Raw genomic sequence first — 26,577 nt, forward strand, 5'->3', positions numbered from 1 at the left:
ATTTGGAGGTTCCTTGGAAAGATACTGGAGTGGTTTGCCACTTCCTTTTCCAGCTCATTTGACAGATGGGGAAACTGAAGAAAACAGGGTTAAATGACTTGCCCAGGGTCACACAGCTAAGTGGGTGAGGCCAGATTTGAACTGTATTAGTCTTCCTGAGTCCAGACCGGGTATTCTACTGCGCCACCTAGCTGCCAGTCTGGCACATAGTTGGCACTTAATAAATTGTTGTTTGTCCTTCCTTCTTGAAGATGACCATGACATCAGGGAGGTGATGCCATGACGTGCAAGTGACTTGGATTTAAATGAGGGAGGGCTGAGCAAAGTTACCAGCCTCACTTTCTCCTACTGTGCCATTTGGGTCCAGTGGCCAGATACAGATCTGGAGGACGACAAATGGCTCTGGATGAAATAGGAGACCATGCAGGCCTTTTGAAGCTGAAGTCTTTAACTGTTCTCTTTTTGACTGAGGCAATGCCCATTCAGTGACTCAGGCTAGGTGAGAAATGAGGCAGAGAACGCCCTCTTTTACCTACTTAAAAAAACCCAAAAAACCAAAAACAACAACAACAAAAACCTAAACAATCTAGGAGGGAAGACCCTCAGGGTTTCTGGCCAGGGAATGCAAAACTTAATATAAGCTTGTTAAATGAATGGAGGAGGAATGAGTTTAGGGGTAAAGATAATGAGTTCAAATTTCACACATTAAGTTAGAGATGTTTACGGTGCATGTTGCTAGAGTTTGGGAGACTGGAGCTCAGGAGTGAGATGTGGCTGGATAGGTGAATTTGGGGATAACCCGCATAGAGACAATGGTGGAATCCATAAGAGTTGATGAGATCACAGGATTTACACCCAGGGATGGGGCCTTAGGACCCTTCTGGTGTTCCTTCTGCCCTTGAGCCTTGAAGTGATGACGTCACCACACTCCAGTTCTGGAGTAGTCGCACTAGTGCCATTGTAGAGAACAGGTGAAAGAGAGATTTGTCTAGCGGTTGAGGGTCTCTTTCGTAACCTGCCATGGCTCGGGAATAGTCTTCCCTCCCATGAGCACTAGAAAACAAAAAAGTCCCTCTCGCAGGCACCTCCATAGACAGCTGCATGAGGAGGGCGGTGCGAGAAGGGTCCTGGGTAGTCCCTAAGACGCCCTTGACTGGTTCAGCCAGCACGCGGGCTCCACCTACCTTGCTAGCGGATGCAGAGGCTAGACGAATTGGCTCCGGGCTCCGTGACAAGCACTCCTCGGCTCCAATGAGTGGCGGGAGGGCAAAGGTTATGACCAATCAGAAGAGAGGTAGCGGTAGTGGGGGGAGAGGGGTGGGGTGGTAGGTTGCAGGGACGAGAGCGTGTGGTGGCTACTGAAGAGGGGTCGGGATCTCCGCAGCGGCCTGGCCAGACTACCCCCAGGAGAACCTGCCAGTGCCCGACCTCCATTTAGGCCCCTTCTGGCCAGCTGTGCACGGCGGCCCGCAGCTGTTGGTCCTGGCTCCTGCGGCTGCTGCGGAGAAGGCCGGAGGCCTCTGCGCGCAGGGGCGGGGCCGAGTTGGGCCTGTGGCGCCGGGAACCGAGACTCAGAGGTCGGGGGGGCCCAGCGAGGGGAGCCCAGGTCTACGGGCGCTAACGGACTGGTTACTCAGGGCCCAGTCTAACCCGTCCCGTGGGTCCAGCCTCCACCCGAGCAGCCCTCTCTTCTTTGGGACACCCCCGCCACCACCTGTCTGACCAGTCCGGGCATCCAGTTCGAGGTCGCTCTGCCCGTCGGCTGGGGCGGTTTCCAGGGGCGAGAAGTCGCGCTCGTCCCTCAGGCCTGGGCTGCATGAAGCTTCCCGGTCACCCACCTGTGCGCGCCCTCCCGCTCACTGCCTTCCTCGGGGCCCGCCTTCCTCCTTTCTTTCTTCCATCTCTTCCTGCCCCGCACACCCACGGGGTTTCTTAGCAGAGATCCTGGTATCTTCTCGGCTACCCTTAAATTGACTCCCTGATTTCCCAAGACGCTTCCACCCTTGTAGGGGATGCTGAGAAGTTCATCCGTTCTTCTGTAGCAGAGAGCTGGCCAACCATTTTGATACCCTTAACCCCTGAAACAGTCTGCCAAGTTACCTGTTTGTTCGCGGGATCTTCCCATTCCTCCTCGTTTGTGATTTGGGTGGGTTGCTTTGGGCCCAATTGTATAGAGAAAGAATAGGTTTTTCCCCCCCAGAAACTAAAATTCCAATCACTATATTTGTAAATCAAATGCTGAAACTGAGGGGTAACCCTGGAATTGATGGTTTGAGAAAGAGGCTCCTGGTGAGTCCCAGTATTGTAAGTGACTTGGTTTGACTAATCCTTTCCGTGGGAGGGAGTCGAGGGGGACAGACTGGTCGAACCGACTTAGCAGGAATGTTCCACTCACTGCAGAGGAGGTCGCCCTCCAGTGTTTATTCTTACTGTGTGAGCTCTGCACGGTTTGCCAGCCTTGCAGATGGGAGTCTGGGCTGGGGGCATCAGGTGAGCTCCCTGAAGGGCAGGGTACAGCAGGTTCTGAGTTGGTTCCAGAAGGAGATTGAAAGAGGCCCTAAGCAGAATAAGAGCCTGCTCTCGCTTTTAGCTAACCAGTGTAGCTATGTTACCAGCTTGAGGGTTCGCCGTGCCCAGCAGATCGGCCAGCTCTACAGCAACATCTACTCGGAGAGGACGCGCTGGAGCCTCTTCAGTAGACTTTGGCGCAAGTTTCACAGCCACCACGGGAATGCGTGTAAACTGATGGCTGCTTTAACTGGAATCTTTGTGTGGGAAGAGGAGAGGATCAAAGAAGAGGAGCTACAGAGGTGAGGTCCTTGGTTCCTGATTTGAAATTTTAGTTTTTGATGGTTGTCGAATGGAACATTGGTGGGTCTGTTGCTTTATAGTTGGTACTTTACCAGTGTGCTAATCTCTGTAGCAATGAACACAGTTGGCAAAAATTTCCCCCCCACCCCCATTTTTAAGTTCATTTTTGTAAGTTAGCAATAGGAGGCATGTTTATCCAGCGGGGAGAATTTATGTGGGGAGCTGGAATGCAAAGACTAGTGAAATAAAATTTCTTTTTTGTGCTAGAAACATTCATGCCATTGTTAAGTCTTCAATACAATCTACACTTCAAAACAGGTTTAATTAAAACTTCCAATCTAAGGGCAGGTCTGCAGTGAAGGAAAAAACAAAAAAAAAACTTCAGGATAAATACCTGTCAGAAAGCGGTACTGTAGCTTTCTATTTTTATGGAAAAAATTTAAGAGTCAGAATAGGAATTTCCTTCCAGTGTGAATTAGCAGCAAATTGATGAGCTTTCAAGCTTCAAAAATCAAAATCAACTCACACTTGTGCTAAGTAAAGTAGAACTTCATGATTGTTGAACATCATCAGTGTTAGACTCCAGTACTATGTCTCCCTTATGATTAGTTTTCGTAGGAGTTCTGAAGAAATCCTTGTTTGGGCCCTCTTTTCACTTTGTGCCTCACTGTGAGATTTGTTTTATGATTCTAGGGATACGAAAAAGTGCATCAACCTCCCCATAGTTTCCTTCATTTGTTTGCTGATTCTTGAAATTCCAGTAACAGGGATAAATTTTTATTTCTACAGTTAAGGATAAGGCTTAAAATACAGATACTTCTTCCAGAAGTGACTAAATATATGTATCTGAAGTGGCAACCATTAGCCGTCTTGGCAGAGATCTGGCCATTTGGTGACCAGAATAAGTATTTTATCAACCCCTCCCCTTTGGACCTCGTGAAACCATGTTTTGGTTACACTTTGGGCCCCAATCCATTTTTACTGGCTTTGGGATTTGTTTCTCAAAACAAAGGCTGCCCAGAAAACTTTTTTAAAATGCCTGAACTAAAATCTGGAAGAATTGCTTTTTCTTATGAATGTTGTTCTTATAAAATCACGTTAAATTTCACACACTCAAAATTTGGTCTTCATGCTACAGCCTTCTAGATTTAAGAACATAAGACAAAAAAATTTATTGTTAGCTTGATAAAGTAATAAATGTGAGTGAGATTTTTTTTCTTGAAGAGTTTGGTTGTACAGTGGTATTCTAGGTCTCTGTAATTGGTAACCTATACTTTTGATGTTTTGTTAAGTAAAATACTCTGAAGACAGATTAACTTTCTTTGCTTGGTGTTGAATATTATTCACACTTAATACATACTTGTTGATTGATTCCATCTGCTTTGAAATAAACATTTACAGGGATTATCATAGCCAGCTTACTAGGGATTTTTATTTCCCAGAATGTTTTTGGGTTAACTTAAATAATGAAGTACTGATTCTTTGGTAAGGAAGTACTGCATATACAACTATGTGTACTTCCCACAGAATTTTTATTCTTAGAGGGCAGTGTACTTGCTGCTAATGGAATAAAACCATTCTTTTTATGTGGTTCCTAAATCACAGCAGGTATTTTAAATTGAATATACAGGTTAAGCTGTCTTGTGTTATCATCACTGTTCTTTGTTTTCTACTCAGAATGAAGGCTCCCCCCCCCCATTCCTGTAATAGAAGAACGTTGGCACTTTCTGTTCTAAGTACTTACCTCCAGAGAGCTTAAAGGACTTTACTAACACTATCTCATTAATGTTAGCAGCATCAAGAGAACCTGAGAGAGGAAGGAACTTGTACAAGGTCACTTTGTGAGTCATTGCTGGGGCCAAAAGTTTATGGCGCATGTCCCTTAACTCTTAGCCTGGAGCTTTTATCCACTAAGCCACTTTGTATTTTTTATAAATTTTGATTATTTTTGTTGTTGTCTAGGCTTTCAAAATAGTGACCTAAAATAGTGACCTTTGAGTCTAGTGCCCTTTCTTAAGGGAAAATAAAACGTTTTTACTTATCTCCTTGTAACTTTGAAAAAATAAAAAAACAAAACCCCAGCAATAGGAGAGGAAGGAAATTAACAATATACACTGTGCTGAACAGACATGGGAAAAAACTATGAATGTTTCATTAGGCTCTTGCTTTAATTCATACCAGAAACAAATATATTTATAGATTGTAGGTTTAGTAGAGAATATTGTCTTTTTTTTTACCCATTTCTAAACCCAGAAAGAGAGTATTGTCTTTTTTTTTTAACCCATTTCTAAATCCAGAAAAGTGAGTACTTGAATATTTCAGTATGATATTTATTAGAGTGCCCTTAATTAAATGAAATCCTTTTGGCTTACTGGTGAGGCAGAAAGTGACTTTCTTCTGTCATTGAGATTAAAGCTTCTTTTGTGTAAGAGGCTCCTGTGTTCATTAAGGCCACCAGTTCAGGTTATATTTCTGATGGCTTTGTTTCATATTATCAAAACTAGGTGAAAGTTGACCTGCGATTTTTTTAGTTTTTTCCTCCATTCTACTGCAGAGCAACTAAATGAATTGGCCCATAATTAATAGTGAAATCTTTAGTATCTCAAGGTAGTGCCTGAAAATTACCAACTGTGATGATAGTTTGGAAGGCTGAGGTGGAAATTATGTGAAACCAAGTTAATAAGTCTTCTAAGGACAAAATCACAATCTCAGAGTTGGGAGGGCATCTTAAAGACCATCCTGAACAAACTATGCTTGGAAAAGAACTTCTTCAACAAAATCCTTTAGAAATAGGCTTCCAGTCTTCAGCTGAAGGCTCTGATGAGGAGGAATCTACTACGAATGAGTGAAAAAGTACTTAGTGTTTTCTACAGGCAAAACGCTGGGAATACAACTAGAAAACGCTGCTTTCGGCTCTCGAGGAGCTCACGTTCTAATGGTGGGGAGATGATAGAGAAGTTTCAGCTGCAATTCACATGGAAGGACCTCTTCCTTATGGTGCATTGGCCGAACAAATGTCAATGAATTTTCTTTAATGACATTTTTATTGATGATCGTATCGTTTTCTTTTTCTTTTGGGTTAAGCAATGGGATTAAGTGACTTGCCCAGGGTCACACAAGCTAGTAAGTGTTATTTATGTATCTCAGGCTAGATTTGAACTGAGGTCCTCCTGAATCCAGGGCCACTGTTCTTTCCACTGAGCCACCTGGCTGCCGCCAATCGTATCCTTTTCTGATGTTGAACTTGACAGTACTAAGGACTTTGGTGGCAAGATTTTCCAAATCTTTTGTATTTGTGGCTGCTTAGGAGGCAGGAACTCTAGTACCCACAGAAGCTCTTGTCAGGTCACATTTCTACAATAATTGTATTCCACTGATGCCCAAGGCAACCCATTCCATTCTTAGATAGTTCTGTTAGGAAGTTTTTGCTTTTATCAGCTTAAATTTGTCTCTGTAACCCCTATCTGTCTCTCTTAGTTGTACTATTGCACTCTGGGGCCAAGCTGAGCAAATTTCAAATATTTAAGACCAGTTAGTCATAATACTTTTTGCCTGGTTACTGTCCCTTGGATACAGTACAATGATTCTCAAACTTATTGGCCTCTTTTGCACTCTTAAAAACTGAGGACCCCTAAAGAACATTTGTTTATATTATGGGTTGTACTAATTAATGTCTAGAAATTAAAACTAGCTATTTATTAATTTTAAATAACAAAAACATTTCATGTTAACATAAGTAACATGTTTTTATGAGCAATAACTTTTCCAGAAACTAATTTAACTAGAAAATATTGTTTTACATATTTTTTTGCAAATCTCTTTAATGTCTGGCTTAATAGAATTATAACATAGCATTTATGTTATGTTATCTCATTTGATCCTCACAACAGTACTGAAAAGTAGGTCTGTTATTATCCACATTTTACAGATGAAGAAATTGAGACAGATTTAAGTGACTGGCCCAGAGTCATACAATTTACTACATGTTTGAAGCTGGATTTGAACTCAGGTCTTCCTGGCTCCATCTCCAGCATTCTGTCCACTGTATTACATAGCTTCCTAATAGAAGACTTTTGGATTCTCATATCTGCTTTTGCGTTTAATCTGTTGTTGTGCTGTTTTGTTGTAAATATGTGAAGAAAATCCAGCTTCAGATGTGTCCTTCAAAAAAGGAGGGACATTTTAATAGGCAGATAATGTCTTAGTAGTGTTATCAACATAGTTTTGACCCCACAGATTCTCTGAAAAGGTCTTGGAGACCCTCATACTTTGAAAACCAGATTATACTTGGAGAACTGATGTCCTACATCTTATCAATGTGTTTGTTCTTAATATGGTGCCCAAAATTAAACAGTACTCCAGATTGTGGTCTAATCAGGGCAAAATACAGCAGGATTGTCACCTCTCTACTTCTGGATACTATGACATTTGATTGAAGCCTAAAATCAGATTATTTTTCTTAGCTATTGTTGTATACTTTTGATTGACATTGAACTTTCAATCCACCAAAAATCCTAGATCATTAAAAATTATTGAAATCTTTTGTTTCCATATTGCTTTCATTTTCAAATATATCCTTCACCTTCTACTCAATGAGCCATCCTTTTTAACCAAAAAAAAAAGGAAAAAAACCAGTTCAATAAAATTAAACTTATCAACTGAATATAATGGTATTCTGCATCTTAGCCTTCCACTTCAATGAAGGCAAGGAGATGCATCCCAGATAATTTTCAGAAAGCACTGTTGTCTACTTGTGTTTCCAAAGCTCATGTTATGCTTATAAAATTGCTGTTTTGAACCTAAGTGATAATTGTGCTGTCTGTGTCACTAATCAAAAATGTTAACTCAGCATAAGCATAAGACCAAGCACAGATTTCTGGGGCACTGTATTAGAGACCTTCTTGCAACTTGACTTTGAAACATTACTGCTACTCTTAGAGATTTGCTAAGCAGTCGGTTCCTAATCCACTGAGCTGTATTTTTGTCTAGCCAGTATATGCATCTTTTCCATAAGAAGAGCATGAAAATTTGGTCAGATGCTGCACTAGCATCTAGGTGAACTGTTCCTGTAATATTCCCATGATTTACCAGTCTACTGTAAACTGTTTTGAGTCAACTCCAGAAGTTCAGGCTCAAGATTGAAATGACATTGTTAGATCCTCCAAAACTTTAAAAAGACATTTACTTAATGGAACTATACTCAGTAAGGATATAGTACTACTTCAGCCTGATGTAGCTTTCTCTTCTCTATAAGGAAACACATCTGGTCAGAGGGGTTAGTATTAACTTGCTTGGCAGCGGGATATTAGTCAAGTCTGAGGGGATGCAGAGCCTCATAGGCTGACTTTTTTATGTCCTCTGTAAGAGGGGCTGACCAGCTGGCCACAAGCAGGCTAGCAAAACTCCCAGAGTACAATCCATATTAAAATGTGATCGGGCAGTGTTTAACAAAATAAAACCAATAAAAATACAGTACAACATAGACAATGTTAATTTTTGGCTTTCTAAGTCACTGTGAGGCCCATAGGGATCCACAGTTTCTTTGTTTTGACTTCACTGCCTTAGGTAATTAGAAAGTCTCCTTAATGCCTTTGAGTTATGCATAGTTCCCTGAACCAATTGAGTCTTGGGGACAGCTTTCCTGCCGTTTAGGGAAAACTTAGCCCATCCTGCATGGCAAAGACCCCGGTAGATGTTTCTTGTCTCACTGTTGTATTCCATCATATTGTGAGCTCCTCTATTTCAGGGGCTGTCTTGTCTCTCTTTGGGTCTAACTCCATTCTTGGCGCAGTGCCTGACACTTAATAGGAACTGAGTACATGCTTACTGACTGACTGTTTGACACTGTCAACAAAGGAAATGGAGTTAATGACGCCATGCTGGCTTTTTGTAACGTTTAGCATTTTAAGGTTTTCAGGGTGCATATAACAATCTCTTATGAATCTTATAGTAACTTTGTGAGTTAGGGACAATATAGATATTAACCCCATTTTCTAAATGAGGAAACTGAGATCCAGAGATGCTAAATGAATTGCCCATGATCTCACAGCTAGTAAACCCAAGAGGTAGGATGCATCCCCAGGTCTTTCCCCACCCCAGGGCTAGCACTTTCCCTTATACCACCTTGTGTTTCTTTGTTCATGTTCTTTTTTAAAGATGTTCATTTACCATTTCTTTAACTGTCTGCTTTGGAATTTTGAAAGGAATTAAAGTCAAGCTCACTTGTCACAGTTGTTACTGGTACCTTATATCAATCTCAGATTGACCCAAAGATGAGTGTACAAAGTTGGGAGCATGGTAGGTAGGTAGGCAATCTGAACTACTCTTTATTCTGTTTGATAGTTGGATTTTTTTCAGTCTCCAGCACTTTTAGGTCTGCCTTTTTTTTTTTTCAGATTTCGAAATCACTTGTTATAAGTTGCCCTGATACTGAGATTTTAATGACTCCTTCATTTAGCCTTTAGCACTGCAGGCTAAACAGAGTTTATTGAATTTGCTGAAGGCCGCATAGGTAGTAGACTATCAGAACACTTACAAGCTGCCTCTGTTGTGAAATAGGTATTATAACTTGTAGTTTCTTTTTTCTTAAGGTAACTAATGCTGCCTTCCTATTGGAAAAGTTTTCTAGTGGTTATCTCACTTCTTGTGACTGACCTTCAGCACTTGTCAACATTTGGTACCACTCTTAATCCTTTACTTTGACATAGATACCCAGCAATGAGCTCAGTAACTACCTACCTCCTCATAAGGCTGTTCCCGATTCCTCCAGTTGCTAGTCTTCACCCTATCACTTTGTATTTTATATATATATTTATACTTCTGTGAAAGTGTTGTATGCTTCCATTAAAATGTAATTGCCTTGAGGAAGGAGCTGTTTTGCTTTGGTATTTATATTTCCACTAGCATCTGGCACTGTGCCTGTTAGATAGTAACTATTTAGTAAATGGTTGTTGTATCAACTAAAACATCTTTTAGGACTAAAGATGAAACACTGAAGGAATGCTGGGCAATGAGGTGAATTTTGGTTGTTGGGGGGTTTTTGGATGGCACTTTCTAAAAATGAAATCTACATATTAAGTTGATATCAAAGAATAAAAATGTACTTTTATAAGAAAAATTATTAAATGAATTATCTTTCTAATGGTTGCTTTAAATCAAATGTGGAATTACTTTAAACATACCATGTGAAAGGGCACTCTCATGCCATTTAAACTTTCCCCAGAAAATGTTTGATTCAGTGGAAGCTTGTGGATTTGTATCATGGTTAAAACCACATCCCAGAGATTATACTTTTGCTTTAAAGTTTAATTTCAAAGGATGAGCCATCTGATTAGATCTGTTAGCAAGTTTCTGAGGAGAGGAAAGTATCTCCAGTGTTGTTGTTATCCTCTCTGCTTGAAGAATAGAACATGATAGATAGGGATTATAATTCTTTGTTCTGACACAGAACACTCAAAGCAGTGCTTGATTTTATCTTGGACTAGGCAAGGAGAAGCACTGAATCTTATAAATAAACTGAATTGCTTTTTATCACTATGTCTTGGGAACCTGTTGTGTTATAGTTGGCCACCCCAAAGGCCTGGCCAGGAATTGAGTGGGCAGGATAGAATAAATGAAAAGTATCTCCTCCCTTTTATTTTTTGTGGGAAACAGTGGAACTGAATCTTTGCTAGACTAAGTTGGGTGGCTTTTTAGTTTAATTAAATAACTTGAATGATCACATAGGCCACTTTCTAGAGCACTGACTGCTTTATTGTGGAAGAGGGAAGGCTGATCCAGAAGCTTTTTATCAAAATTCTTTTGTAGAAGTCGAAAGAAAAGATTTACTTGTAGCATTTGGAGGTTTTGGTAGGCAAGGAAGGACAGCTGTTTATTACCACTCCAGCCAGACAAATTGGAAATCTGTAGATGTCCTTATGTCAGCAGCCTACTTAAGAATACTTAGCGTCACAAATGAGGCTTTGTCATGTCCAAGAATAAGGATTTGATGCTTATGATCTGAAATCTTTCTTGTTGCTTCTAGCTCTGGAAATAACCATTTGTGTGAAATTAATAAGTTAATTGGAGTTAATACTGTGTTTCTGAACTTCTTTGTGTTATAGATGACTTCTAGAATTTCCAGTTTTTTCTATCTTAGTAACGTGTTAACCTTTATTGAGCCCAGGGGGAACACTGGATTGGCTACTATAAGGAGTTAAATGGTTAGGTCTGTAGTGGATAGAGTGCTGGGACTTGCAGTCAGGATGACTTGAGTTCAAATGCTGCCTCCCATGTATTAGGTGTGTGACACTGGCCAAGTCACTTAATTTCTTTTAACTTTAGTTTTCTCATCTGTAAGAGGAGAATAATAATAGTTGGTATCTCAGAACGTTGATGAGAGGATCTAATGAGATAACATGCACAGTGTTTTGCAAGTCTTAAAGCACTATAAATATTAGCTATTATTATTGTTATCATTAAATAAATTAAATAGATGCTATAGTCCTTGGCGTTTATGACCACATTTTTGGTAATTGCATTATTTTTCAGGGTGACTATTTTAAAGTACTTTAGTTTCCTTCCATTTTTAAGATACTAAATATATGCTTTGGCTTTTCATTTAGTGCAAGGATTCAAATTCCAACTAATTTCATTTCAGAGGGCATTTTGATATTTTGGGTTTTTTTCCCCATTTTGGTGGCTCTAAAAAATATAGTTTTCATTTCTGAGTTGTATTTCTTAGGTTTTTTGGGTGGCTTTTTGTTTGTTTTAAACTTTTGGTTTCATTCATGTGCCAGAAAAAAAGGAGGAAAAAATAGGTTGAGTTTGGGTTTTAGTATGATTTTTAAAACAAAGAAATCAGAACTAGAACATCTTAAATTTTTTATCTTTTCTTTACAGGTTTACTTAGACCACTTTAGATTAAGAAAACTATAGAAAGTTAGTAACTGCTACAAGTGGACGCCAGGAGGTGACCCTTGTCAGTTTTCCATAGAGTCCTGATTGCAGGGTGTTGGAAATGCACTGTTCCATGTCTCCCCTTGCCCTGGTTGGAATCAGTCACGGAAGATTTAGTCTCCATGTTTCTTTGTAAACTCTTCAGCATTCTTACAGATTTTTTTATATTTTATATTTTTTTCAGATTTTTTTTATGGTCCTTAGAGGATGCTTCAGCTAAATGGGCCTGAAAGGGGTGCTCAGGCTGGGGGTCATTCACTAGGGCTCTGAGAGACTGGATGTTCAGTTTTGGTTGCTGACTTCTAGTTTTCAGCACTAATTACTAGCAGACAGACCTGCCCTTTTTCATCGATGTTGGGGTGGTAAATCTTTGTCTTAAAAGTGATCTACCTGGTTTGAATAGATACTTTGCTGGGACGCTGATTTTGATTCTGAAGGCTCCCTTGTTGTATGGAGGGTTGTCAGGAACAACGAGCCCTTGCCAAATCAATAAATTAGTTTCATCAACCTGAATGTTAGGGAAGTTTTCCTCCCACACTTGCAGATTTCTTCCAGCTCCTTCATCAGCCTCCTGCTAGCTATCGTCTTCAGTCTGGTGCTGCTTCTGTCCCACAGTGCATCGCCTGGGCAGCTTGAAACCCTCTAGTTATTAAATTCTCTTTTTTTTTAATTAATTAATTTCTAGTTTTCAACATTCACTTCCACAAGCTTTTGAGTTTTCAGTTTTCACCCCCTCCCTTCTTACTTCCTTCCCCAAGACGGTGTGCAATCTGATACAGGCTCTACATATACGTTCCTATTAACCATGTTTTCACATTAGTCATGTTGTAAAAAAGAATTAGAACCAATAGGAGGAACCACAAGAAAGAAGAAACAAAATGAAACAGAAGAAAATTTTTTAAAAAAAGAGCAAACAATATGCTTGATCTGCATTCAAACTCCATAGTTCTTTCTCTGGATGTAGATAGCATTTTTCATCGTGAGACTTTTTGGAGCTGTCTTAGATCCTTACCTTACTGAGAAGAGCTAAGTAGATCACAGTTGATTATCACACAATGTGATTGCTCACTTCATTCAGCATCAGTCCATTCAAGTCTTTCCAGGTTTTTCTGAATCCATTTGCTCATCATTTCTTATAGCACAATAGTATTCTACTACATTTATATACCACAACTTGTTCAGCCATTACCCAATTGATGAGCATCCCTTCAATTTCCAAGTCTTTGCTACCACAGAAAGAGCTATACATATTTTTGTACATGTGGGTCCTTTTCTCATTTGTATGATCTCACTGGGATATAGCCCTAGAAGTGCTATTGCTGGGTGAAAGGGTATGCACATTTTTATAGCCCTTTGGGCATAGTTCCAAATTACTCTCCAGAATGGTTGGATCAGTTCACAATTCCGTGAACAATGTATTAATGTTCCAATTTTCCCACATGTTCTCCAATATTCATCATTTTCTTGTTTTGTCATGTTAGCCAATCTGATAGGTCTGATGTGGTACCTCAGAGTTGTTTTGATTTGTATTTCTCTAATCAATAGTGATTTAGAGCTTTTTTTCATATGACTATAGATAGCTTTAATTTCTTCATCTGAAAACTGCCAGTTCATATCCTTTGACCATTTATCAACTGGGGAATGACTTCTGTTCTTATAGATTTGACTTGGTTCTGTATGTATTTTAGGAATGAGACCTTTATCAGAGACACTGGTTGTAAAAATTCTTTCCCAGTTTGGCTTTGTTTGTGCAAAACCTTTTTAGTTTAATGTAGTCAAGTTATTCAGTTCTTAATGACAACTTTTAAGCCCATCGAAAATATAATTGAAAGTGCTGTTTCTCTTCCTCACAGGTTTAAGTAGCTGTCAACCCCAGTTTAAGCTCTGACCCTTTCTGGGTTTTGAAATTATGTTTCTCATAGTAAAGAGGATTTCCACATATCTCCCCCCCCCCCCGGTTATGTTCTCATGGTGTTTTTTTGTTTGTTTTTACTGAAATTTCTTTTGGATAATGACAGTGATCATAAGGTTCTACGGGATCTTTTCCTTTTTCTCAGATCTATTGATGAGATGAAAAGAATGGAGGAAGTGTCTAGTGTGTTCCAAAGCAGTGGAGTAGAGTGCCACCCCCCTGAACTAAAACCCCAAACAGAAGAAGCAAGTGATAAAGCCACCAAAGAGCAGCCATGGGAAATGGTAATGGACAAGAAACACTTCAAACTCTGGAGGCGCCTGATCAGTGGTACTCATCTCTACCAATACAGGGGTGAGTCCTAGGTTTCCTTTCTGGCTTAATGTGGTCCAGGTGCCATGGTTGGCTAGGAGTACAGAATGCTAGCATTGCTGTTTGCTTCTTTTTCTCACACTGCTTTATTCCTACTGACTTCCATTTAGATCTGCCTGTCCCTTTTTCTTATATTCCAGACTTGTTTAATGTCAGTCTTCAGGTTTATAAAATGTTTCTTTCTTTCACCCCTGTTCCACTGTGATACCAGTTTTTGCTTCTGTCTTTAAATAAATACTCAGTGATACATTTGTACCCTAATCACAATTGAAATACAAGTCAATTAACAGTTGTGACACACCTTCTATTTTCCTTTTAGTTTTTGGAACATATACTGATGTGACACCTAGACAATTCTTCAATGTTCAGGTAGGTCAACTTTTTATCCCCAAAGCTTAAAATTAAGTACTGCTGAGTGGGGGGAGGGAATTGTCCAGGAAAATCTTCCTATCCAGATAAACACTACTTGTATCAGGATGTTGAGTTGGCCATTTTTGCTACAACAGAGTATCTCTGTGGATTTAGGCCATTTATCATCTTTCTGTGTTTGTTTCCCAGTCTGTCAGGTGGGTATAATATGATTTCCTCTGTCTGTATCAGATCACATGGCTCTTCAAAATATCAAGTGAGGGAATGTAATGAAGTTTAATTTTAAAAGTGTGAAATATTATAGGAGTGTTTTGATAATCATTATTATTGCAATATAATGTTGAGCTCTAGGTAATGGCCTTCTAAATAGATAAAATACAACATATGTTGAATATAGCCAAAGAATTTTGCTAGTTTTTTGGAGTTTAAGGTTTTTATTTTTTAGCTGCCGGGGAAGTTGGATGGATTGAGACTCTTGACTTTTCCTTGTGGAGCAAGTAGTTAACTTAAGTCATTCTGTAATCTTTGTTTTCCTCATAATTGGCTTTAGTCCCTAGTTATTAGTTTAGTTTCATAACTTGTTTTCACAAAATATTGATAGGTGACTTGGGAACCATGTGAAATATCAGAATTACATGCTATTTAGAAGTGCCTGTTTAATGTACCATGCCATTCAGAGTGCCTGTTTAATGTACCATGCCATTCAGAGTTTGTGATTGTAGTGGTCTCCCTTTTCCCTTCTAAGTCCCACTCTACCTCCTGTAGCTATGAGAGGCAGTATGATATAGTGGAGAGCCTGTCTGACGTTGAGATCTGCCTCTGACATTGGGCTTTGTGACCTGGGCAAGTCACTTAATCTCTCATTGCTCCCCAGGCAGCTGGGGAAGTTGTATTATATGCCAGTTGCCAGTATGCATCAGCAGAGGAAATTTCTAAATGGGGAGTTCCTATACTAATGAACTCACAGATCTGGACCAAAAAAATGACATATGAAGACAACTTTAAACAGCAGCAGAACTGTTTGTAGGGTGGTATTCTGTGAGAGTTTTAAGTCCTAGCATTTGAGTTAGGTTGACCAGATGTGACAATTTTCCACAAAAATATTTCATACCAATGACAAAAATGAGTTATTCTGTGCTCCTCATTTTCCTCCTTTTTTTAACATGATTTTTTTGTTGTGGAGTACATTGTAACTTCCCTTTTCTAACATTCTCTTAGCTTTTTTTTTAACTTACTATTCTTCTAGCTAATAAAAACAGAAGCAGTACTCAGTGTTCTATTTTCTAGTGGCTGAGGTTTGTGAAATTTTTTAATAGAGCCTTGCAAAACTTTATTTGGAGTTTCTTAGTCTTCATATGTTCTTTCTGTCTACAGCTGGATACAGAGTATAGGAAAAAGTGGGATGCTCTGGTCATCAAACTGGAAGTGATTGAGAGGGATGTGATAAGTGGTTCTGAAGTTCTTCACTGGGTAACTCATTTTCCTGTGAGTACTTTTCTTTTCACGGATGTTTTTACTTTAATCAGATATAGCTGATGCAGACACCTAATTCTCTCTCTTTCTTTAGTATCCAATGTACTCGCGGGATTATGTGTACGTGCGAAGGTACAGTGTGGATCAGGAAAACAATGTGATGGTGTTGGTGTCACGGTGCGTATAGTTGGCAGTGGGGCAAGTAGTAATTTTGAGTAAAACCTTCACTTTTATTGATAGATGCTTTTAAGTATCTTTGGGGTGCTTAACATTCTTCCCGACGGATTCTATACAGCAAATGTTCTGTTTTTGTCAGGGATGATTTAAAGAGAAAAAATATCCTAGTGATAATTATTCCAGAAAGACAAGTAAATTTCTTTAGAATGACACCTTCTAATTGGCTACCAAAAGAGAAATTGGAGTTGGGGGGTAGTGCAGCACATTTTGATGTCATTAATTAGTTTATATTTTACAAAGAGGCAGCATGGTATATTAGAGAGAGAGCTGACTTTGGAGTCGGAAAGACTTCCTGCTTTCACATCTGTTGACTTTGTGACCCTGGGTAAGTCACTTAATGTCACAAATGCTTCAGGAAACTCCTTAAAGACTGAATCTGCTGAGTAGGTACAGATATGCATTGGTAAGGGGATTTCCTTGCTGGGAACTCCCTGGACCAGTGAAATCACAGGAGCATTACAAAATTTTTTTCTTTTTTAATCTGTTTTTGTTCCTTGTTTGTCTGTTTTTAACAACAAAAAAAAAGGCTTCCTGCTTCCCCCCCCCCCCAATCATTAGCCTCATGAAACTTAATATTGTTTTAATGTACATGTTGCCAAGACAAGTGATATCTGGCATTATCCTTTCATCCTCAAAGTTATCATTCATCTTATCTTCTCTCTCACAGTGCGGTAGAACATCCTAATGTACCAGAATCTCCTGAATTTGTTCGTGTCCGGTCTTACGAGTCCCAGATGGTTATCCGCCCCCACAAATCATTTGATGAGGTGAGCTTTCTTTCAGCCATGAATGTCTGGATGGTTTTGACCTCAGGGTGGAAATGAGCTGCTGTTGCACAACTGGGCATTGATGGAAGGAGGCCCAGAATAAGGTGGTGATTAGCAGCTGCATTTTTTGTGTCCAACTCATGGGGTAATGGTGAGGCATTGTCATACTAATGGCCAAGTAGATGACTCATTGACTAGGTAGCATCCTTTTTCTCACCCCATAGAATACTTTCCAAACATCTTTATTTACTTAGCTGAATATCTGGAATTTTATTTATCCTTCCTTTTTGTGATTCTAATTTCTCCTATTCACTACTTGGTTTTAAAGGTATGTGAATAATTTGGGAGTATTATTTCAGTGTATTGTGTTTATCTTAAAGGGGAACCTGTCTGGGTAGTTGTTCATGTGAAGGGATCATCATTCTGCCCCTTGAATGGAAACTATTAAAATGAACGTTTAGTTCTCTATTTGAAATATGCCTCTTAACAGTTCTTGCCTTATAATAAAGTTTTAAGTTTCATGGGAAGTTTTAAAAATTCATATAAATGCTAGAAATGGGAGATGATTTAAACAATAATTAATATATTTTATTTTTATATCACCTTAACTTCCAAATAGTGAGGAAACTCCCCCTACCAATGCTTATTGGTACCTTCTCTGCAATGTAGAATAGCCTAGAGCAGTAAGAGGTTAAATGTCTTGCCCAGAGTCACATTTGTGTCTTCCTCTTCTTCTTGACTTTGAAGTCAGTTCTCTACCTTGTCACAAAAATAGTAACAAAGGTTTTAATTTATTTCATTAAATATGGGACCATAATTCTCCCTTTTTAAAAAAAATTATTTTTGTTCATATTTCCTGTTTTCACATCACTTATATTTCCCACTATATTCCCTTCCCTACCCTCTCTAAAAGAGCTATTCCTTGTAATAAAGTATCAAGAAAGAAAGAAAAATTCTGCAAAACAAAGCAGTATATCAAAAAAGTCTGTTATATTCAGGATCCCACTCCCATGATCCCTCACTTCTTCAAAGGATCAGGGTGAAGCATCATCACTTAAACTTCTCTAAAACTTTTTCTAAAACAATTAAACATTGTTGTCTTGGTTCTGTTTACTTCATACTGCAGATACGAAAAGCTTCCTCATTTTCCCCTGAATTCTTCCTATTGTTTCTTACAATACAGCAATAGTCTGTTGCATTCAAGTACCGCTGTTACTTTAGCCATTCCCTAACTGATGGGGACCCACTTTGTTTCTAGTTCTTTGCTACCATATAAAAAGTGCTGTAATTCATATTTGAGTATACGTATGACCTTTCTTTGTCTTTGGCTTCCTTGAGATATGTGCCTAGAATTGTATCAAGCTGTGTTTTTTTTAAAGCTTTTTCTTAAAACAGAGTATGCATAGGCGCTCTGGGAATTATTACTCTAAATGATAAACCTTCATTTTTTCCCTGTATGCACTGATACCACCTTGCCTAGCAAAGTCTTCTACTTATAGTTGCCCAGAACATATTCACTTAATTGATTATCATCAAAAGACTTAGACCTTCATCTAAGCTGCCGACATTGACCACTGGAGATAAGCATTTATGGCTGATGTACTCTCCAAAAATAGGACCTGGTTACTTTTTAGAGTTGATTGGGAAAGTTAAGATGATGAGTGATACAGAGTCCCTTATCCTATCCTATTGTTCTTTTTCAGAATGGCTTTGACTATTTGCTGACATATAGTGACAATCCCCAAACTGTGTTTCCTCGTTACTGCGTTAGCTGGATGGTCTCCAGTGGTGAGTATTCATCGCTTGTATGTCTGGGAATGTGACCTGGGTTGGGCATGTTATAGATTGTGTACCTGAACATCAGGGATATTCTTATTATTTCTTAATACGTCAAGGGCAATGTTGCAGCAAAAATTAAATCTTTACCGACTTAGAAATGAACTTGTATACTCTAACAATGTTGAGAATCTTGAAACACTAGTGATACTTCCATTAAGTAATGAGATTATGATATTTAAAAAAAACCTGAAGTCTTAGCTTGTTCAGGGAAGTGTTTTAAGGAAAACCATTGCTATTTACCTGAGGGGCCTTGCACATGGACTCCATGATATGTATTTACTCAATATATCTATGTGGGGGGATGGAATCAGAGTTAAGTGACCTTGCCCAGGGTCACACAGCTGTCAAGTGTGTAAGGACAGATTTGAGCTCTGATCCTCCTGACTCCAGGGCTGGTGCTCTATCCATTGTGCCTTCTTGCTGCCCCCATTTATATTTCTTAGATAGTATTGAAGGAAGCAAGATATGATGGGGAAGATGAACTTGTCAGGGAGATAAAGTTGCCCTGGAAAGATGCTACCAAAGCTTCATGTCATAGCATTCAGCTTGTTTCTCCTTCTTTCTAATTTCTTCTATTTAGGATTGTTCTCATGTCACTTTCTTCTTTTCTACTATCAACAAGTAGGTTTTCTAACCTCTTTTGGGTAGGGGAGAAAGGTAGAAAGGACTATAGGTAGAGATGAAACTTCACCAGTTGGTACATTTCCAAATACAGAGATGTGACCTGGGCTGAGCATCTCTTCCTTGAAGAAGTCTTTCAACACCAGAAGAAGAACTATGTCTTTGGGTCTGCTCAGGGAAGATAGTTACTGATGTACATAGAAATCCCCTTTTCACCTTCTTTGCCCACCTGCCTGCTTGACACACCTCCTGTGGGCAAAGCCGTGAGATACCTTCATCACTACAGTGTTCCCTAAGTTAACTGTCTGAGTTGTGATCTCAGGAGAGGAATAAATTCTTGCTCTTAATGATGTGAGTGCCTCCTTTTATGTGTCACTAATATACATTTTCCCTTTCTCTAATAGGCATGCCAGATTTCCTGGAGAAGCTGCATATGGCCACTTTGAAAGCCAAGAACATGGAAATCAAAGTGAAGGACTATATCTCAGCCAAACCCTTCGATGTTGGCAGTGAGGCCAAGGCAGCCACTCAGACCCCAGATCGAAAGAGTGAGGGCAGCTGTGGCCCTCCTCGCATTGAATATGCTTAAAGGGAATTAGGTTGGGGGGGGAGAAGTTGTTTCACACCTGCCTTGGACCTTTAACCCCCTGCTGCAGAACAGGGAAAAGCCAGGTATATTGGAAGAGGTCTGCTTTACTCACAAAGACCACCTAGTTTGATAACTGGAGTCTAATTCACCTGGCCCTAACTTTTCAGTGCTTCTGCCATCCTTTTATCAGAGCATTTGAGAAGATGGCATCTCTCCTGGGAAGCTGTTGTGTTCCTGGCCCAAGAATTTTAAATTCATTGCATCACTGAGGTACTCTGGGACAGATTTCTTATACCTCTGTAAGGATGAGAACATTTCCGTTTGTCCCCTTGGAACATTTTCCTCAAGCCTGGATTTTACTTTGTGCCATCAATTCTGCAGTGACTTGGCTTTCATTCACTTCTTGAAGACTCCACCTAACAAGGCTGTTTGGGTTTTTTCATCAGTTTGTGGGGGAAAGGGGTATTGAAAAATCTCTTGGCAGTAGGTCTTTGTATGTGCTGACTATAAAGGAAACGGTCCTATATGGCCCAAGGGCCTTTTCTTGATCTTTGTCTATTTAGGAACAACATGAAAGCTGTGCCAAGAAATGCCCTTCCCTCTACCAGAAAGTGTCATTTTTCCCTGTGAGATTCCCCTTTAAATCTACTTAATACCTTTGCTGCCCTTTGTGGTTTGAACTGTGTCTGCTTACCCATCATCTCCTTCCCATCCACCCCTCCATAGGGCCACAGGTAAAGGAAGCCCTTTTAGACAATAATACGTTAACAGTATTCAGGTACGATCAGGCAAGATGATGGTAAGGCAACTTACTAAAAATATTGAATTAAACTTGAATTTTTATTTTGTGTTAATTTTTGATTGAGAAAGTGGAATAGAGATTCACACAGTTGTTACTAGCTTTGAGGATTCCACTTTAGCTGCAAAAGATTGCTCCTTAACCTCACTGTAAAGGAAGTGCCAAACTTGTTAGCCCTCTTGGTTTGACTTTACTCAGTCTTATTTCTGGATGTTCATAAGGTTTGTATAGACCCTCTTCCTGTGGTGAAGCTTAGGCATGAAATCACGATGGAGCTATTCTCCAGGGACTTATCCTCAGTTCCCGGTTGAGAAGACTACACATAGGGAAGGGAAAATAATTTTCTTCCCATAGAGGTTTCAGAATCACAAGCTAAGGTAGGATGTTTAGAATGAAAAAGCTAGCCATAACCATAATTGCCATCGTTAAGAAATGCTGGCTGAGCTACTTATATACCTGTTCATCTGAACATTTTGCCTAGCATTGAAGCCAGGGAAGGAGTAAAACTAAAGAGAAGCCTCATTCCTTTACTTTTCCTCAGTCACTGCATTTTGACAAAAGTTCTCCCATTACCTCTCTTTCTACTTGTTGCATTGAAATGCTGTTGGCTCTTATATAATTGACTTGAATTTTGCTGGAATGTCTTGGCTCTGGCCCGATATATTAACCAGTGTGGCCAGAGAAAGGTCCAACTTGAAGGCTAACAGTATCTGCAGAGTGGAATGAATGATTTTAACTGGGTTAATTAGGTTTTGATTTTGACTAGAGTGCCTTGCTCTGGATGGGTGCATTGGCTATAATGACTGTGGAAGGATCCTGCCTGAAGGCAAGTGTGCCATCTCCAGATTTAGATATGTTCTCACGTATAGGGTATAGGAGTAGTAAGGGTGGTATCATCTGGGCTCAGTTACTATGGCAAAACTTCAGTCTATAAGGTGGTAGGTGATTTTGAAGTCTCCCTTGTCATCAGAACTTAGGTGGAAAACTTCTGTTTGCCATCCTTCACACCCTGTTTCTATCATGGGGGAAGGGATCTAGCCCTAAAAGTAACAATCGCTTCATAGTACCCTTGCTGTCTGTTCAACGGTCTTGTGCCAAGGTAGTGATCCTACCAATACCTTTCTTGGCATCTGTTCAGATGATATGACGCAGGTACGCTAAAGAGCCCAAGCTCCTTGATCCTTCTTTCCTCATTTCAGGATGTGATGAAATCAGGGAACAGTCGCTGGATTCCATTAGTATCCATTACCTACAGGAGTTACTGTCTGTATAAAGAGAGCAATTATAAAAGTGCTTAGGGTACTTGGGACTCTCTGTATGATTCCATGTTCTGATATGTGGCACTGTGTTTATGTCAGTGTAGTAGTTACTTTTGGGATTGTAATAATTTCACTAATAACTGGTATTTTTATCAAAAGTGTGAATAAATGTACTGATTGGTATGAAAGAGTGTTTGTCTTTGGAAGAGTGGTGGTGGGGAAACTTTTCAGTATTAGAATTATCTTTTCCTTCCTGGTTATAATTGAAAAGAGGAGTATTTCTGCTTGATGTAGGGGCATAGCCCTTTTCTTTTCTAAGTTTAGGTGTGGGGACAAAAATAGTTTGTCCTTTCTCAGTATCAATTGGCTTATACTCAGAGCTGAGCTTTCATGCCTGAGTTCTAATCCCTCTACTTTGGTCATCCAGTATGACAACCAAAAATAAATCACCCATTTCTACTTCCTTGTCTTGATAATTGCTGTGAACCTTTTCTGTTAAAGATATGTCATTATAGAAGAATGATGCTGAATTTATGTAAATGATAAAGGTACTGTTCTCAGAGCAAAAGTAGTGGGAGGTTTAAGATTGTTGAGAAACGGAGTCCTAAGGAATTCTAGAAGTAGGTTGGGACAAGCTTATCTGGAAAATGTTTTCTCATGGTGGAGGGAAATGTGATTGAGTTTTGCCATGCAAGAATTGAAAGAATGTACCAAATTAGGTTGCAGATATTTTGCCTTTTTTTTTTAAAGGCGTTGTAGGTTGGGGAAGTTATAACAGGAATTGATAAAACTTAGAACTGCTTATGTGGGATTCTGGATCTTCTCTTCATCCCATTAATCTTGATGCTTATTAAAAAAAACAAAAACCCACCACCTTTAAGCACCTACTATGTATCTCAATGCTTATGTTTTAATTAATTTAGCTTTAAGAGCCTTGTATCTTTGATTTTTAATAAATTAATAAATTCATACACGTGAGGGGCCTCCTTCAGTCTGCACAATGCCTTTGAAGATCAGAGACGTGAATGACTAAGGAAAAAACCTCAAGTAGGCACAGAATTTATGCTTGTGTTCCTAGAGTCAGAAGGGACCTAATCTCTTTTTTTACAAATGAGAGAACTAATGTCCCTTCTGCCTCTTCACTCCTTTTTTCCCCATTCCCATCCCCCTCAGTTCTTTACTTTGTGACACTTATTACAACCCATCCCTATTACAGAGCTTGAGAAGAACTAGTTGTTCTGTGGCTTAGGGACGTGCCATTCATCAGATAATTGTTTGGCCTTCGATTGCATTAGTTTTTAGCAGCCTACCATGCTTCACAGTTAGGTCAGTTAGGTCAGCTAAAACCTCCAGCTTTTCCTCACTGAATTTAAGACGATTGTTCTGTATGCTGTAGTTTGTATAATTCATTGTTTTTCGTTTTTTTGTTTTTTTAATTCTGAATTCAGCACCTTACATTTATCTCAAATTGAATTTTTAAAATTCGATTCCATTATGAGGGCCATAGGATCATAGAGCTAGAAGGAACCTCAGAGACCATCTTGTCTAACCTCCTCATTGAATAAGATCCTTAGATAAGGATCCCCAGGGCCCCTGGGGGTTAGGTAACTTGCATAGGATCACAAAAGCAGTAATCGTAAGTGGTGGGATTTGAATCCAGATTCTCTGAATATTAAAGCTTTTGCTTTTTCTACTGTACTACGCTACCTATTTCTAACCTGTCAAGATTTTTTAAAATACCAATTGACATCTACCATTATTAGCTTTGTGTCATGTGTAAAGTTAATAAGCAGGACGTCTTTTGAGTCATTGATTAAAAATTTCCAACAGGACCAGGACAAAGTTGTGGGGCATTTGGCTTGTAGCCTCCCTCCAGGTTACTATTAATCCATCAATTAACATTTTTTTAAATGCTAAATTGTTCAACCAGAGCCCATTTCATGTAACTGTACTACCATACTATTGTCGAGCCCACATTTTTCTATTTCCCTTGCTGAAATCAAAATACACTTTCTACACTGGTTTAATAATTTTATTTTTTAAAACGAAGTTTGTCATAATTTTTTTTTAGTGAATCCATGCTTGACATCACTCTTTCTTATGCTTATAAACATGCTGTTGAATAACCTTTTCACTAATTTTTGCCACAGCTCTGTAGTTCATGGAATAAATAATTTTCTTTCATTTTAAAATTAGGACACTTCTCTGTCTCTAGTTTTCTGACACATTACCTGTTTACCGTGATTTCTCAAAGACTATTGAAAAAGCTTGTAGTAGATTTGAAATATTTTCAGTTCTCTGAGATAAAATTTTTCTAGTCCTAGGGACTTGAAATAATTTTAAATTTTAGGTACTCTTAATTTCTTAGGCTTCAATACTTTTTTTTGTATATTACATTTTATTGATTTATTTTACATTTTAATATCACCTATATTTCCCAGTTTATCTTGCCAGAAAGCAGTTCCTTATAACAAAGAATTTTTAAAAAGGAAAGACAGTTCAGCAAAGCAAATATTGAAAATGTGACATATGCAGTGTTCCCTGCCTGTGGTCCCTTATCTCTGCAAAGAAGAGGAGAAAAGGGAAGGGAGAGGTACCTTTTCATCTCTTTGGTACCAAGATTGGTCATTATCATATTCTGGCCCCATTCTGTTTCAATAATTTTATGGTTGAACTTTGCATTTTATGTTGTTGTCATTTATATTATTTTCTAAGTTCTGCTTACTATACATCAGTTCTTATGTCTTCCCATATTTCTCTTGATAAACTTTTAGCATTTCTGACAGCACAATAAATGTTCCATTACATTCATGTATCACAAACTTGTAGAGCCATTCCCCAATCATCGGTCATCTACTTTGTTTACAATTCTTTGCTGCTATGAAAAGTACTGCTAAAAATATTTTTGTTTGTGCAGGATTTTCCTTTTAATCCTTGGGGTATATGCCTAACGGTGGAATCTCTGGGTCAAAGGGTATGGTGACTTAATTTGCATAATTCTAAATTGCTTTCCAGAATGGTTGTATCAATTCACAGCTCTACCAACAGCATGCTTGTTAATGTTAGTGATTTCACAATCCCTCCTAACGTCTCCTATTCCCAGCTTTTGTTATCTTTACCAATTTGCTATGTGGAATTCGAAAACCCAGAATTGTTTGATTTGCATTTATTTCTCTTATTAGTGATTTGTAACTTTCATCTGGTTATTAATAGGGTACAATCCTTTTAAAGAACTATTTGCTTATATCCTTTTCACGTCAATCGGAGAATGACTTTTGGTCTTATATGTACAGTTCTCTCTTCACAGTGTTTGATCTCTTTTAAATCTGCTTTTTACAATGTTGAGTGTTCTCTTTGATAAAGATGAAAGCAATGGCTATTCTGCTTTCTTCATTACCATTATATTCTTTCCTTAGACAGGAGTCCTTTCCCTTGCTTGTTCTAACTGTGAACATAACTTTTAAAAACTATTTTTATTGATGCCTTTTGTTTTTACATTACATCACATTTACTTATATCCCTTCTCCCTCTACCCTACCTAGCAGACAAATACTAAGTAGGACTAGGGCCTGGAGAAGAAAGTCTGAAATAGCTACATTGGGTTAGCCTAAGAGAAGAAAAAGAAACCTGGTTCAGCAAAACCAACCAAAACAATCTGAAAGCTTCAACTATGTCTGGTAATATTTCATACCCATAAACTATCACCTTTGCAAAGAAAAGAGGGAGGTACATTTTCTTGACTCTGCTTGGGGCTAAATATAGTCATTATAATTGCACAGCTTTTTTCAAAAAACTCTTTTAGTTGTCTTTTAGTTGTTATATGTGTGTTTTTGCAAACCTCAGCTCACTTTGGGCTTTTTGGAGCCTCTTGAAGCAATTCTTACAAGTTCCTTCCATTCTTTAAGATTTGTTGTTGGTTATGCATCCATCAGTTTTTTTGTATGTGTTCTTGTTTTTTACTTCTGAGCCTTTATTTCCATCATAGACCTTTTTTCTCCCATAAAAGTATATTGAGTTTCCTCGAATATCTTATTGATTTGATTTATAATAAAACCACTTATAATTGTGAATACAATGGCACAGAAACATTCCTATGCTGAACTAACTCTTAACATGGAACACTGACATTTTAAAAAATGTTATCTTCTAGAAAATACACCATGTTTTCCATGTATTCTCTATTAGAAGAAAGTATTTCCCCATCTGATAAAAAGTGGATGCTGCCTTCAAAATTTCCCTGTGTGGGTCTCTTAGACATTTTATTTTTTCTTGTCAAGAATTAATTTTCCCCCCTCTCACCTCCTCCCTTCCCCACTAGAAAAGAAAAGAAAAACTCAGATAAATTCCTGTATTGGCCAAAGCTGTGTGACTCATTCTGCTTTAGACTATCGCCTCTCTTCCCGGAGATAAGTAGTGTTCATCACAGTCCTCTGGGATCATGGCTGATTGTTGCATTGATGAGGATTCTTAAAGTGTTTCAAAATTGTTTGTACATTCTCTTAAATTCCAAGTCGGAGACTTTTGTGTAGCCCAGCTCTCTTGTACCCTCATGGTATTTGTGATTTTACAGATACTGCTGTGATGAATTAGCA

At 38.8% G+C, this 26,577-nt stretch overlaps 1 protein-coding gene and 1 pseudogene across 2 annotated transcripts; one reads left to right on the plus strand and one right to left on the minus strand.

Annotated features, from left to right (window-relative positions):
* The first annotated feature begins 1,322 nt into the window (after nt 1-1,322).
* STARD7 (StAR related lipid transfer domain containing 7) lies at nt 1,323-22,954 on the plus strand. Of its 2 annotated transcripts, XM_078149663.1 has the most exons (9): nt 1,323-2,146; nt 2,616-2,810; nt 13,806-14,014; nt 14,352-14,401; nt 15,776-15,886; nt 15,969-16,051; nt 16,779-16,878; nt 18,582-18,666; nt 19,743-22,954. In XM_078149663.1, exons 2-9 carry the CDS (start codon nt 2,746-2,748, stop codon nt 19,925-19,927), a joined length of 888 nt encoding a protein of 295 aa, XP_078005789.1. In that variant the 5' UTR covers nt 1,323-2,146; nt 2,616-2,745; the 3' UTR covers nt 19,928-22,954. The 2 variants fall into 2 exon arrangements, with proteins under 2 accessions (XP_078005789.1, XP_020844123.1); XM_020988464.2 differs by having other exon boundaries at nt 1,323-2,810.
* Nucleotides 11,862-13,773, minus strand: LOC110209787 (ubiquitin-conjugating enzyme E2 L5 pseudogene; annotated as a pseudogene).
* Nucleotides 22,955-26,577: the final 3,623 nt, after the last annotated feature.

The sequence above is a fragment of the Phascolarctos cinereus genome, unplaced genomic scaffold, assembly GCF_003287225.1.
Source record: "Phascolarctos cinereus isolate Bilbo 61053 unplaced genomic scaffold, phaCin_HiC Scaffold_2;HRSCAF=192, whole genome shotgun sequence".
Classification (NCBI taxonomy): domain Eukaryota; kingdom Metazoa; phylum Chordata; class Mammalia; order Diprotodontia; family Phascolarctidae; genus Phascolarctos; species Phascolarctos cinereus.